Genomic DNA, 16087 nt, shown 5'->3' on the forward strand with positions numbered 1-16087 from the left:
AGTATGCCGTACGGTAGGGGCTATAGCCCATGTTAAAAAATGATGAAAAACTAGGTTAAAAAAAAAATCTAAAATTCAAAAAATGATGGGCTATAACCCATGTCTTTTTTTTTTCTTTTTTTTCAAATCCTCAAAAATGATGAAAAACGGCTATGCCGTACGGTATGGGCTATAGCCCTTAATCAAAAATGATGAAAAACGAGGATAAATCTTTTTTTCAAAAATTCAAAAAACGATGGGCTATAACCCATGTTTTTTTAATTTTAGATTTTTTTTTCAAATCCTCAAAAATGATGAAAAACGGCATGCTATAGTATGCCGTACGGTATGGGCTATAGCCCATGTTCAAAAATGATGAAAAACGAGGATAAAAAAAAAATTCAAAAATTCAAAAAACAATGGGCTATAACCCATGTTTTTAGAATTTTAGATTTTTTTTCAAATCCTCAAAAATGATGAAAAACAGCGTGCTATAGTATGCCGTACGGTAGAGGCTATAGCCCATGTTCAAAAATTATGAAAAACGAGGTTAAAAAGAATATACAAAAATTCAAAAAACGATGGGCTATAACCCATGTTTTTTTAATTTTAGATTTTTTTTCAAATCCTCAAAAACGATGAAAAACGGCGTGCTATAGTATGCCGTACGGTAGGGGCTATAGCCCATGTTCAAAAATGATGAAAAACGAGGATTAAAAAAATATTCAAAAATTCAAAAAACGATGGGCTATAACCCATGTTTTTTTTGTTTTGTTTTTTTTTTTTTAATCCTCAAAAATGATGAAAAACGGCGTGCTATAGTATGCCGTACGATATGGGCTATAGGCCATACTCAAAAATGATGAAAAACGAGGATAAATCTTTTTTTCAAAAATTAAAAAAACGATGGGATATAACCCATGTTTTTTGAATTTTAGATTTTTTTTCAAATCCTCAAAAAGGATGAAAAACGGCGTGCTATAGTATGCCGTACGGTATGGGCTATAGCCCATAGTAAAAAATGATGAAAAACGAGGATAAAAAAAATAATCAAAAATTCAAAAAACGATGGGCTATAACCCATGTTTTTTAATTTTAGATTTTTTTTCAAATCCTCAAAAATGATGAAAAACGGCGTGCTATAGTATGCCGTACGGTAGAGGCTATAGCCCATGTTCAAAAATTATGAAAAACGAGGTTAAATTTTTTTTTCAAAAATTCAAAAAACGATGGGCTATAACCCATGTTTTTTGAATTTTTTATTTTTTTTCAAATCCTCAAAAACGATGAAAAACGGCGTGCTATAGTATGCCGTACGGTAGGGGCTATAGCCCATGTTCAAAAATGATGAAAAACGAGGTTAAAAACATTTTTAAAAAATTCAAAAAACGATGGGCTATAACCCATGTTTTTTTTTTTTTCATTTTTCTCAAATCCTCAAAAATGATGAAAAACGGCGTGCTACAGTATGCCGTACGATATGGGCTATTAGACGAGCGTCTAAAAATGGGATAAAAAAACGTCTAAAAATAGACGTCTAAAACACGTCTAAAAATAGACGTGTTTTAGACGTCTATTTTTAGACGTTTTTTAGACATCTATTTTTAGACGTTTTTTATCCCATTTTTAGACGCACGTCTAATAGCCGGCTATTGCTCAGTGGGATGGTCAAAAATGATGAAAAACGAGGATTCAAAAGATATTCAAAAAATCAAAAAACGATGTGCTATAACCCATGTTTTTTTAATTTTTTAATTTTTTTCAAATCCTCAAAAATGCTGAAAAACGGCGTGCTATAGTATGCCGTACGGTATGGGCTATAGCCCTTAATCAAAAATGATGAAAAACGAGGATAAATCTTTTTTTCAAAAATTCAAAAAACGATGGGCTATAACCCATGTTTTTTTAATTTTAGATTTTTTTTTCAAATCCTCAAAAATGATGAAAAACGGCATGCTATAGTATGCCGTACGGTATGGGCTATAGCCCATGTTAAAAAATGATGAAAAACGAGGATAAAAAAAAAATTCAAAAATTCAAAAAACAATGGGCTATAACCCATGTTTTTAGAATTTTAGAATTTTTTTCAAATCCTCAAAAAGGATGAAAAACGGCGTGCTATAGTATGCCGTACGGTATGGGCTATAGCCCATAGTCAAAAATGATGAAAAACGAGGATAAAAAAAAAATTCAAAAATTCAAAAAACGATGGGCTATAACCCATGTTTTTTTAATTTTAGATTTTTTTTCAAATCCTCAAAAATGATGAAAAACGGCGTGCTATAGTATGCCGTACAGTAGGGGCTAAAGCCCATGTTCAAAAATGATGAAAAACGAGGTTAGAAACATTTTTAAAAAATTCAAAAAACGATGGGCTATAACCCATGTTTGTTTTTTTTTCATTTTTTTCAAATCCTCAAAAATGATGAAAAACGGCGTGCTACAGTATGCCGTACGATATGGGCTATTAGACGAGCGTCTAAAAATGGGATAAAAAACGTCTAAAAATAGACGTCTCACGTCTATTTTTAGACGTTTTTTAGACATCTATTTTTAGACGTTTTTTATCCCATTTTTAGACGCACGTCTAATAGCCGGCTATTGCTCAGTGGGATGGTCAAAAATGATGAAAAACGAGGATTAAAAAAAATCAAAAAATCAAAAAACGATGGGCTATAACCCATGTTTTTTGAATTTTAGATTTTTTTTTAAATCCTCAAAAATGATGAAAAACGGCGTGCTATAGTATGCCGTACGGTAGGGGCTAAAGCCCATGTTCAAAAATGATGAAAAACGAGGTTAAAAACATTTTTAAAAAATTCAAAAAACGATGGGCTATAACCCATGTTTTTTGAATTTTTGATTTTTTTTCAAATCCTCAAAAACGATGAAAAACGGCGTGCTATAGTATGCCGTACGGTAGGGGCTATAGCCCATGTTCAAAAATGATGAAAAACGAGGATAAAAAAAATATTAAAAAATTCAAAAAACGATGGGCCATGTTTTTTTTATTTTTTTATTTTTTTTAAATCCTCAAAAATGATGAAAAACGGCGTGCTATAGTATGCCGTACGATATGGGCTATAGGCCATACTCAAAAATGATGAAAAACTAGGATAAAAAAAATTCAAAAATTCAAAAAACGATGGGCTATAACCCATGTTTTTTTTCATTTTTTCCAAATCCTCAAAAATGATGAAAAACGAGGATAAATTTTTTTCAAAAATTCAAAAAACGATGGGCTATAACCCATGTTTTTATTATTTTAGATTTTTTTTTCAAATCCTCAAAAATGATGAAAAACGGCGTGCTATAGTATGCCGTACGGTAGGGGATAAAGCCCATGTTCAAAAATGATGAAAAATGAGGTTAATTTTCTTTTTCTAAAATTCAAAAAACGATGGGCTATATAACCCATGTTTTTTTTTTTTCATTTTTTTCAATTCCTCAAAAATGATGAAAAACGGCGTGCTATAGTATGCCGTACGGTAGGGGCTAAAGCCCATGTTCAAAAATGATGAAAAACTAGGTTAAAAACATTTTTAAAAAATTCAAAAAACGATGGGCTATAACCCATGTTTTTTTTTTTTTCATTTTTTTCAAATCCTCAAAAATGATGAAAAACGGCGTGCTACAGTATGCCGTACGATATGGGCTATTAGACGAGCGTCTAAAAATGGGATAAAAAACGTCTAAAAATAGACGTCTAAAACACGTCTAAAAATAGACGTGTTTTAGACGTGTTTTTTATCCCATTTTTAGACGCACGTCTAATAGCCGGCTATTGCTCAGTGGGATGGTCAAAAATGATGAAAAACGAGGATAAAAAAAAAAATCAAAATATCAAAAAACGATGGGCTATAACCCATGTTTTTTGAATTTTTGATTTTTTTTTCAAATCCTCAAAAATGCTGAAAAACGGCGTGCTATAGTATGCCGTACGGTAGAGGCTATAGCCCATGTTCAAAAATTATGAAAAACGAGGTTAAAAAAAATATTCAAAAATTCAAAAAACGATGGGCTATAACCCAAGTTTTTTAAATTTTTAATTTTTTTTCAAATCCTCAAAAATGATGAAAAACGGCGTGCTATAGTATGCCGTACGATATGGGCTATAGGCCATACTCAAAAATGATGAAAAACGAGGATAAAAAAAATTCAAAAATTCAAAAAACGATGGGCTATAACCCATGTTTTTTTCATTTTTTCCAAATCCTCAAAAATGATGAAAAACGGCGTGCTACAGTATGCCGTACGATATGGGCTATAGCCCATAGTCAAAAATGATGAAAAACGAGGAAAAAAAAAATTCTAAAATTCTAAAAACGATGGGCTATAACCCATGTTTTTTTAATTTTAGATTTTTTTTCAAATCCTCAAAAATGATGAAAAACGGCGTGCTATAGTAATGCCGTACGGTAGGGGCTAAAGCCCATGTTCAAAAATGATGAAAAACGAGGTTAGAAACATTTTTTAAAAATTCAAAAAACGATGGGCTATAACCCATGTTTTTTTTTTTTTTCATTTTTTTCAAATCCTCAAAAATGATGAAAAACGGCGTGCTACAGTATGCCGTACGATATGGGCTATTAGACGAGCGTCTAAAAATGGGATAAAAAACGTCTAAAAATAGACGTGTTTTAGACGTCTATTTTTAGACGTTTTTTAGACATCTATTTTTAGACGTTTTTTATCCCATTTTTAGACGCACGTCTAATAGCCGGCTATTGCTCAGTGGGATGGTCAAAAATGATGAAAAACGAGGATTAAAAAAAAATCAAAAAATCAAAAAACGATGGGCTATAACCCATGTTTTTTGAATTTTTTTCAAATCCTCAAAAATGATGAAAAACGGCGTGCTATAGTATGCCGTACGGTAGGGGCTAAAGCCCATGTTCAAAAATGATGAAAAACGAGGTTAAAAACATTTTTAAAAAATTCAAAAAACAATGGGCTATAACCCATGTTTTTTTTTTTTTCATTTTTTTCAAATCCTCAAAAATGATGAAAAACGGCGTGCTACAGTATGCCGTACGATATGGGCTATTAGACGAGCGTCTAAAAATGGGATAAAAAACGTCTAAAAATAGACGTCTAAAACACGTCTAAAAATAGACGTGTTTTAGACGTCTATTTTTAGACGTTTTTTATCCCATTTTTAGACGCACGTCTAATAGCCGGCTATTGCTCAGTGGGATGGTCAAAAATGATGAAAAACAAGGATTAAAAAAAAAATCAAAAAACGATGGGCTATAACCCATGTTTTTTGAATTTTAGATTTGTTTTCAAATCCTCAAAAATGCTGAAAAACGGCGTGCTATAGTATGCCATACGGTAAGGGGCTGCCCATGTTCAAAAATGATGAAAAACTAGGTTAAAAAAAAAATCTAAAATTCAAAAAATGATGGGCTATAACCCATGTTTTTTTTGGGGGTTTTTTCAAATCCTCAAAAATGATGAAAAACGGCATGCTATAGTATGCCGTACGGTAGGGGCTATAGCCCATGTTCAAAAATGATGAAAAACGAGGATAAAATAAATATACAAAATTTCAAAAAACGATGGGCTATAACCATGTTTTTTGAATTTTTGAATTTTTTAAAATCCTCAAAAATGATGAAAAACGGCGTGCTATAGTATGCCGTACGATATGGGCTATAGCCCATACTCAAAAATGATGAAAAACGAGGATACATCTTTTTCAAAAATTCAAAAAACGATGGGCTATAACCCATGTTTTTTTAATCTTTCATGACGACGCCAGGCCCAGTCCCGCCCCCTTTCATGACGACGCCAGGCCCAGGAAATAATTATATATATATAAATAATTCCCAATAACTGTGGTAGGTACAGAGAACATCTGTTAAGACACTGTGTACTGTATATCCTCAGGTTGAGAGTTCAAATCCAGACATGGCTGTTCTATCTGAATCATAGATGGGGGTCTGTGGCCAAACACTGACCTATCATTTGGGTGTCCTTAACATGAAGATGTGTGAGAATCATTGTATCGATAAGAAGAGGCAGCTGAATGGGTAGAGAGGCTGCCTGGCAAGCAGAAGGTCCTGGGTTCGTATCCTGGTCCCGTCAAGGTGTCAAGCCCTTAACTGCTCTTCTGTGGGAAAAAGCATGGTGGCAACACCAGTGCATGGTGATAAGGGTCCCCAAACATACAAACATAGTGCTGCTATACATAGATATAATTAATATAATAAGGATAGGGGGGCATTTCATTATTAGTCCTTCAGATTTTATCAAAATATATAAGTAATCTTTATGGGTCAGGTAATCATGCCAGATCTGTCATGTACTGTATGCCAGCCATTTATTGACAACACAACATGCATTCATCTTAAATTATAACATTACTAAGCATTATGAATGTATTGTTACATTACAAACGATCATATCCTGGCTGGTGGAGACCTGTACCCAGAGGGGCACTTTGTCTAGTTAATCATCTTTTCGACCTAAATTTAACACAATCAAAGGCCAATGAAGGGCCCCAGGAGCCATCGTTAGGGCCTCAAACCAGTACAGCATGGTCTAGTTTCCCCAAACGGTCCCTGAGAGCCAAGGGCCTCGACTCTGGCCAATTGCGGCCCAATGGCAAATTTGGCTGTGGGACCCTCACAGCACAACAGGAAAGGGATGGAGGCACTACAGTATATGACATTGTCACATGGACAGACAGTTCATGCATACAGTATTATCTTATATCCCTTTTTGTCAGGGGATGGCCAGTGCAGGAACACTCAAATTCAACAGGGTTTTCGTCCAAAATATCCCCAAGTGGTCTTGCCACAAGATAGGCTACCTTCGTCACCTTGAATGGACTTACATGATGTAACGGTATACCTTTTAGCATAATTATATTTTAGCCCCATATCAAACGGTCACATTTTACAGCATATTTTAGTAGTTAATTCAATGGACTTTTTCTGTAACCTTTTCGGACTGTAAAAGTCCAATGGACCTTTTCCTTTTCCTGCGATTGGCTGGAAAGTGTGTCACTCTGCGCTATGATTGGCTGAGCATCGCCTAACGGGTGTGCCACATGAGCCAATATAATTGGCAGAGAGAGATAGTGCGGGAGAGAGAGGGGGGTGAGAGAGTGAAGGGGGAGAGAGAAGGGAGCTAATATACAGCTCCATCTCAATGAATTAGTATATTGTGTAAAAGTACCTTAAAAGTATTTAAAACCTTTTTTTGTTTTAATATTGATGATTATGGTGTACAGCTCATGAAAATAAAAAAAATAGAATATTTTACGAGACCACTAAAAAAACTTTTAAACAAGAAATGTCGACCATCTGAAAAGTATATTATTATGTATGCAGCCAATACTTTGTCTGTGCTACTTTTGAACAAATTATTTCATCAATGGGGCGTGGCAAGGAGGTGATCAGCCTTTGTCACTATTGAGGTGTTATGGAAGTTGTTGAGTCTCATGTCTCACACCTTCCTCTTGACAATACAACCTAGATTATCTGTGGGGTCAGCACAGTAATAGTAATACCATGGTCAGTACACTAGTTACTAGTAGTTTTGGCACTTTTACACAATATTCTAATTCATTGAGATGGAGCTGTAAGTGGCAGAGAGAGAGTGGGGGTGGGGTAAAAGTAGAGAGAGAGGGGGTGGGGAGAGAGAGAAGTGTCAGATCAAAACAATTAAGCCATCTTTGAATAAAACAGTAGAGGAACTGCAAGGGGTTAGAGGACATTTATTTTGAAGACTGGAAAAATGTACTGTGTTAGTTGTTAACCAGCAAAGTTTTCAGCCGTTGATATATTTTAAACTCCATAGCTTCATAGCTAAAATAACCCGAAGGTACAAGCAATTAAGGTTATACAACTTTGTTTTGTTGTTGTTCCTGAGAATTTTATCTGGAATGCAAATGAATACAAAACAATAAATTAAACTGGAAAAAAAATAGGCCTACTGAACAATTGACAGGACTATGAATAAGTTGATATAATAAAGATTAGAATGGCTGATGAGATATATGGAAGAATACGTTTGTGTATTAGCTTATCTCTCTGGATGTGATGGAAGACAAGCAGTGAGTAGCTAGCTATTCACTGGTTCAGCCTAAAAGGACAAAATGTAGAATTACAGAAAGTGGTACCTGGCAAACACTTTAACAAAAGTATTAGAACACAAACAAAGCGTGTCTTAGTGACATTGACCAATTTTAATTTGAAACATTGCTGGATATTTCCAACATTCCAACATAGCAAACACTTCAAGTTCACTGAACTTCGCCGTAGGATGTTTGAAACAGCCAGATCAAGTGCAGTCCATTCATTCAGGTTCGTGAAACACCACAGTTTGGCAAATCGACACTCAGGTACTTCCATTTGGCATGCTCAGGTGTTGAACTTTGGGGGTGCGTAGCGTTAGTCCGACGTCCCAATAATCCGACTACCCAATATTCCGGCCATAGAGACCCGGCCATACGAACCGATAACCCTAACAGCCATAGGTCTTTAACTTTTGAGAGCGTAAAATTTCACACTCTAAAGAGTTAAATTAGTGTTAAACATTCTAAAAACGCCTTCTAAAACCTAACCTAACGTTTTCTGAAAACTTAACATTTGAAAAAAAGAATAAGAAAATGTTGCTATACAGTGTATGGGTGGCTCCCTGCATTAAAGGTAAAACAACGTATGGGTTACACCAGGTCTAAATGGAGTAATTTACAAGAAGCCTACACAATTAGAAGAAATTTTATTTTGATCAACGTTATCTCTCCTATGGTACGACATCAATACAGCATCGTGGACAACATCGTAACCAACAATAACAAAATATTCTTTAGTTTTAGGTCTGAATCTCGTCAAATGGTGGTCCGTGGCTCAAATGTCGAATGAATAGACCTTGATATGAAAAGGGTTGAAAACCACTGGACTAACGGGATGTCGGACTAACACGTGCCCTCCGAACTTTGGATTAACAAGACTATTCCAGAAAAGCTTTTTGTGTTTGCATTCTCTGCCTTGCCCATTATTATTATACCGCAGGGTAGAAACAAACAGAGAGACATCTTTCATTGCCCACCTGTGTAACGCCAGTCCAGTGACAAACTGAATGTGTGGGTCGTGTGTAATGGTCAAGAGTAAAATGCAATAATATACAACCAGTTCTTGACGGCACGATCAACCATTTGGAAACCATTGGGAGACCACATCACAAAAAAGTGATGGCTCAGTCAGGAGGACCACACAAACAAAATGCCGCCGTAGATTTATATAGACGATGACAAATCCAGATGAGTTGGCTCTGTTTGTTCCCATCCTGTGATGCTTGAGTCAAATACAATCACACCCAGTTGGAATTCTTTGAATTCATAAGCGAGTGATAACTTTTTGACTCTCATATACAATTCCTATTTTATACACAGACATCACTATGTTACAAGTCCTCCAGCAATATGGAGTGATTTTCATTACGCACATTTTTCTGACTTTCATTGATAGGTTTGGCACTTAAAATAGTTCTGGGTGACAAAATACATAAAAGGTTTTGGCACTTTTCTTGACGCACAAACGGGATCCTTAACAGACACCTTTACAAAGAGAGACATAGATAACTATTTAATATAGTATCTAAATAGTTAAAATATTCCAAGAGGGTCACATCATGGCTTCCCTCTCTTTCCCTATGAGTTTTCCAGCTTTTAGGACATTCACACTCATCTTACCCACTTTGGATAGTATCACAGATTCTAGTCTTAATGCTAAAATGTCCACATTACTGGCAGTGTCAATTCCCAATAGATTACCATGTCCACATCATGCATTCATTAATCTCTCCTGGAGATTACAGCACAGTAGGCATCTTAAATTCAAAAAATAAAAAATAAAATAAAATAAAAAAACAAGCTCAGGAGGGAAATCAAACTGGAGGCGACCAAACTGAGTTTTAGAGATAAAATATAATATATTTTTTTGTTATCCATGGTCAGTTTTTAAATAGAACAGCTTGTAAATGTATATTATTTACCCAATCCCGCGGCGCTAACACAGCGCAGTAAGTCTATCGCGGGACGGAGAACGGAGCCCGTAAAAACACGAGCAGCAGGATCCACACACACCCCCCCAAACGCCGCCTCGCACGTCTTGGGAATGCAGACAGTCGGGGCACGTTCCCCCGTCGCCTTCAGGCGTCCTCCAGCCAATCCGAGCCGACCCGCCGTTGGCCTTGTCCACCGTTTAACCACTCAAAACCCTCCATACTTTGTTGACCGGGGGTCGGCTCCGTATCTGGCCCACTCTTTTGTTTTTTTCCCCGCTACAACAAATCATCTTCGCCAGAAAATAGCCGATCTACAAGCTCACAACCCGTCGCTCTGCGACACGTTGTGAGCTTGCAGATCCGCTATTGTTGGCTAATGTCCCCCTCCTCCAGCATAGGGGATGCCAGGGGGTTGTTGAGATGACAAAGCAAAGCCCTCAGGGATGAACCAGCCAGCTGTTGGCGTCCTCCAGGTCCATGTCCAGCTCCTCGTCCTCGTCCAAGGGCTCCGGGGTCCGGAGGGCCAGCTCGCGCAGGAAGGAGACCGAGTGGGCCGGGGGCTGGGAGACCGACTTGAGGCCGATCTTCTTCTTCATCAGGTGGAACTGGTCGCGGATGAAGTTGTAGAAGTCGTACTCGTAGCGCATGCGGTGGTACAGCACCTGCAGGGCCTCCAGGGTGGGCGTGTGCTTGCGCACCGTGCCCGTCATGTTCCCCATCTTCCTGTAGTCTGTACGAGATGAAGACCGAAGCAAAACATAAATATATTAGTAAAAAACTGGATCATTGTTACAATTATTATTATCACTATCATAAGTGGTAGAAGTAGTGCTTTTTCTGTCGATTGATCAGATTTTTTAGATTTATTTTTATTTTTCTTTCTACATGATTTTGTTTTAATCCTTTTCATTAGAAATGCAGCAATGTTGAAAACGGATTTCTTTATTCAGTCTTTGTTTCCTTATATGAGATTACTGAAATCTCAAAAAGGTGGGCATAATAAGCTTCGGCTTCAGCCCTTTCCTTTTCGGTCAATTGTATCATGTCAACACCTTTTCCTTGTATGTAATAATGTTGGATAAACCATGACCGAGACAAATAATCTATCTATCCATCCATCCATCCATCCATCCATCCATCCATCCATCTATCTATCTATCTATCTATACTGTAGTCACATAGACTTAGGACATGGAAAGTCCACTTGGAGTGGTTGCATCACTCAAAAAAAAGAAGAAAGAAGCTTATTCATGAATTAAATACAAATTCAAAGATTCATAAAAGAAAGAATTCCATAAATTAGAAACCAAAAAGTTTAAGCAGTGCAATGCGACGTGTTGTGTTGTGTGCTTGTGTGGGTTCGGTTGCAGGGAGATATAAAACGTCTCCTTTGGCTCTCAGGCTAAAAGGTTTGACAACCAGCGGCAGCCAACAGCGAGTGACTGATGGCGGTGGTTTACCGGGGCTCTTGTAGATGTTGAGCACGCCAGTGAAGTAGTGAGGCAAGAGCCTCTCCAGCAGCAGGAGAACGTCCTCCAGCTCCTCCAGAACCCCCACCAGGAGGTAGTTCTCCAGGACGTTCTGCTTGGCCCTCTCCAGAGCCCACACTCCTGGTTCCCTGGTGGGGAGAGAGAGACATTTACCCCATGGAGACCAGATTCTACAAATGTCTTCTAAATCATGGCGGTTTTCTGAAAAACCTATGTTTCTATAAATTGGGACGCACCGATGCATCGGCCACATATCATTATCGGCCCGATATTTGCCGTTATCGGGCAATATAGGTATCTGCAAATAAAACGGACATTAAACCATGGCAGTAGCCAACATTGTTGATAAACATACATTTTGCGTTGGCTATGTTGGTGTGTTGTTTATCTGCAGCCTACCAAGATGTAGCTTCTGAATTTCTTGTATTGAAGATGTATTTGTGTCTCTGGCAAAAAACAACAAAAACGAAATAAACATATATCGGTATCAGTTATTGGCTGAAGCACATTTAGCGACGGACCGGATGTTATCCCAGATGTGGCTGAAGTAGCTTGATGTAGCCAAAGCACTCGACAACAAAGGGAGGTATGATTAATTCTATCGCGACGGGACCACAGTGGGCCGTCTAACACATAATCTTGTCTTAGAATTGGACGGAAGAGTTATTCACGTTTTAAGATTTTCAATCTCGTTGGCTAAAATGGGAAGAACATTTTCGATGACGTCCTACCGGAAAATAACATTGAATGTTGCGCAACAGACGCTTCCAGCCTGTGGAGCGATATCGGTTTTGATATCAATAATCTCCGTCCTGAGCGCTGGGCGTTACTAATTGGAGAACTTCGTCCTGTGCGCTTAGGGTGTTAAACATCGGCATCGGCCACAAATGTACATATCGGTGCATCCCTATACTTAAAATATTTCAACAACTAGGACAACGACAATCGTGATGCGTGATGATTAAGTTTAAAACGAGGAATACACTGTCTGGATGTCATCTTGAATGAGATTAAAAACGGAGTAGTTCTGTAATCAAAACCAGCTGTGTTTGGAGGACACACAGCGATGGGAATAAACCAGGTGAATGAAATCAAGATTCATATTTATTGATTCACACTTATTGAAACAGATGCTTTCCCGGTGTTAACCCGTTTAGATCTGAGGCAGATTTTAAAAAAAAAGGCTTCTACATAGGCTAAAACATAGGTTTTCTGAAAACGCCTATGTTTCTATGTCAGTGGTGCTCAGCCTTTTTCATGTCAAGGACCGGCAGAATTAACTTTCATGGCTGCGGACCCCCATATGAAAATATTTTGTTCCAGGGACCTCCCAGAAGCAGATTTGAGTTAAAAACGTTTTCTCTGAAAGAATATATATTCAAAGATTTTCACAATCTTTCAAAAAAATAGCAGATCTACAAGCTCGTAGCCATGCTATGAGCTTGTAGATCTGCTATTTTTCAATAAATAAGTATAACATAACGCTGAATACACCAAAAGGCGTGCTGAATGGGTTAATGGTGTTACAGTTACGACTGATTCATGCTAAGATGCACGGTGGTGTCATGCACCGAAAACACATTCTCACGCTCTCAATGTGTCACACTGCAACGTGAGCTTAGCCTCATTATCAGACTGAAGCTGCGTGGAGCTCCACACTCCAGGAGTCCAGGCGAACATGAGCTAGTTACAGATCCTCGCTTTATGTCATGCAACAAACGACTGCATTCCCAGAGTCCTGAATGTGCTGACTCGGATCACTGCGATCCATTCACCCACAAGACGTCTCCAGTTACCTGCATTGGGGATGCTGTCCACAGAAATACGGTATGATGTAAAACACACGGGGATTGGAGCACTCAGGATAGTTCTCCAGGATGCAGACATTGATGTCCTACAAGACAAACAGAGAGACAAAAGATGAGTTCAAACATACATTACAATACTGATTACTGATGATTCTGAGTAAAGATGATTCTGACGGTTCCCTTCCAGCGGTGGAAAAAGTAAAAACGTATTTATTTTACTTAAAGTGCAAGACCACTTGGGTTGTGTAGTTACCTTGCCATGATGTAACTCCAAATGTGGACAAGAAATAAAAAATAATTGATCCAGTGATTAGAAATTGATAATTTGAAACAGCTCTTAAAGTCACTATTTTATAGTGCGTAAACTAACACAAACAAAGTTGATTCAGACAATATAGAACATCACCAAAACTTCAAATAGTACAAATAGTAAAATCAACAGGAAGTTCAGAGTTCGGCACAAAGTGTCACACTATGTCTCACTACTATGAGCCTGTATATCTTCCACTATTGTACATCTGCTACATTTGAATAGCCAACATATAAAATAAAGCCTTTTAGCTCAAACCTAAAACGACACAGATACCTTCCCATAGCACTTACCCTACCCCCTTAGATAGCATTTCTGTAGACTTAGATAGCATCTGATACAGACTTATAGCATGTTATGTAGACGGCACTATAATTGCATTGTATATAGTCATAGCACGCCATAGTACATATGTATAGCATAGTAGTATATATATATAGTTTATATGTATAGTCTCATAATAGATATTCCACTGTTACTTTCTTAGCTTACGCATGTTTTATGATAAATGCTTTTTTGTGATGTATTCCTATGCTTCGTTCTTGCTTATTGTAAATCGCTCTGGATTAAGAGCGTCAGCTAAATGCCTAAATTGTAAATTGAATGGATTACGCTGTTCTGCTCTGCCTTGCACACAAAGAGTGTGACTAGAAGGCGGCCCCATTAGCTGCTGCCTTAGTGAATCAGGTGCTAATTTCATGCAGATTGCAGGAGCAAAGTAAATGAAAAGGTGCCCTGCTCCTTTCATGCACAGTGTATAACACACTGGCCCTCAGTGTGTCCCTCTGGTCAGCAGCAAGGAGTGCATACCAACAAATGGTACTGTAATTCAGCAATGTTGTCACTAGAGGGAGAGCTTCACCAAGGAAATTACAAGGTTCTCTTCCACGATGGTAATTATCTGTGAAACCAAGCTATTGCACCAAAACCACATCCTTTCAGCAAAGATAGGATCTGCTGTAGTCTTTTAAGTCAGCTGATTTCAGACACAGAGCTGCCGAATGATAAAAAAAGAAAGAATCTGCTTGTGTGTAAGTTAATAGTATTTCTGCAGCTAAATCTTAGCTGCAGAAAACACAGGGGGCACAGACTGGGCTACTTCTGAGGTTCTCGGCAAGCAACACATTGCTCAAATACTTTTTTCCTGAATAACTGTCATATACAAATATAAACAAACAAGTAGAATTTCATTACAGCTGAGACACAATTAACCATGCACTTCTCAGTTACACGAGGCAGCCATTTAAAGAAAATAAATAAATTAAAACAAATAACATTGGAAACATTAAAAACACACAGCAAGAAGTGAAGTAAGCCAATCTGTGCTACAGTGATGAGGGCTGTGGACCTGGAAGTGAAATCCATCTCAGGTGACGTAAGCTTTATAGATGGCAATGAGGTCTGGGCAACAAAACACCCCACGAAACATGACTTTCATAGACCTGCACGCTCTCTCTCTCTTTGTCGCTCTCTCTCTCTCTCTCTCAAAGTACTAAGCGAACATGTATGAGGTAAAGGGTGTTGACAAGCCTATGAACGAAAGAAAATAAGACCTCGGTAAAAGTGTAATAGTTAATTTGAGGCTGCCTTTGTGATTAATCGCCTAATGGGTCAGTCGTGGCTGAAATTAGGAAAGAGCAATTTGTCAAAGCTAACGGCTGAGGCCAGGATGCTCCATCATAGAGAATTAAGCAAAACCAGGACAGGACCAGAGCAGAGGCATGCGCTGGGTTGTATGAGAGGGCAGCTGCTAATGGGCAGAAACTGGCTTGATAAGACCCTACACTGATAACACAATGTATGGCATGTACTATGGAGGCATTAAACCATCAATTCAAATAGTCAGCTGTGACTCAAAGCGCACACACGTAAATGCGCACACACACACACACACACACACACACACACACACACACACACACACACACACACACACACACACACACACACACACACACACACACACACACACACACACACACACACACACACACACACACACACACACAGGCCTGTGCGGATGTGACCACTTTAGATACAAATACAACATTAACTTTAGACAGACTTAATAATAGTCAAGTCAACTTAAAGACAAGTTGGATAGGAGAGTGTGGAGGGCAGCGATCCAGAAGTCCGAGTTGGTGTTTTGGCTAGACTAGTTACACTCTCGCATTAACTAACAATGGTAAAGTTTACTAAATATCAACATGAATCCAAGAAAAGGTGTGTCAAACGAGTCTATGAAGCCATCTATGAAAAGGTGTAATCTGCAACACAATTCTATACAACATGTAAGGCAGACGGGATGCTGCTTCATCTCTCTCTCAGATAAGGGGTCCTTGGCCTGGAAAACGTTGAAGACCCCTGATCAAGTTTGGAGATGTATGTGTGTATGTTGTAATTGTTCTGACTGATTAAGGTACAATATGTTTTCTTAAGGTATCTTAGCTACATGGATATAAAAGTATAGTTCAAAACCA

General features: G+C 38.0%; 1 protein-coding gene across 3 annotated transcripts in view; it reads right to left on the reverse strand.

Annotated features, from left to right (window-relative positions):
* Positions 1 to 7703: 7703 nt before the first annotated feature.
* usta (uronyl 2-sulfotransferase a) overlaps positions 7704 to 16087 on the reverse strand; it is a 95258-nt gene continuing 86874 nt past the window's right edge. For 2 of the 3 annotated variants that reach the window (XR_014570746.1, XR_014570747.1), the window contains 4 exons: positions 13286 to 13383; positions 11460 to 11617; positions 8578 to 10729; positions 7704 to 8529 (listed from right to left, as the gene is read on the reverse strand). Coding sequence is in view for 1 of the 3 variants with exons in the window: in XM_083790308.1 (XP_083646434.1) it covers positions 10437 to 10729; positions 11460 to 11617; positions 13286 to 13383 (549 nt within the window). In the remaining 2 variants the exon portion in view is untranslated. Of the gene's footprint in view, positions 10730 to 11459; positions 11618 to 13285; positions 13384 to 16087 lie in introns of all 3 variants that reach the window. The other variant, XM_083790308.1, reaches the window with a different exon arrangement.

The sequence above is a fragment of the Protomyctophum parallelum genome (genome assembly GCF_964188405.1).
Source record: "Protomyctophum parallelum genome assembly, chromosome: 19".
Taxonomy (NCBI): Eukaryota; Metazoa; Chordata; class Actinopteri; order Myctophiformes; family Myctophidae; genus Protomyctophum; species Protomyctophum parallelum.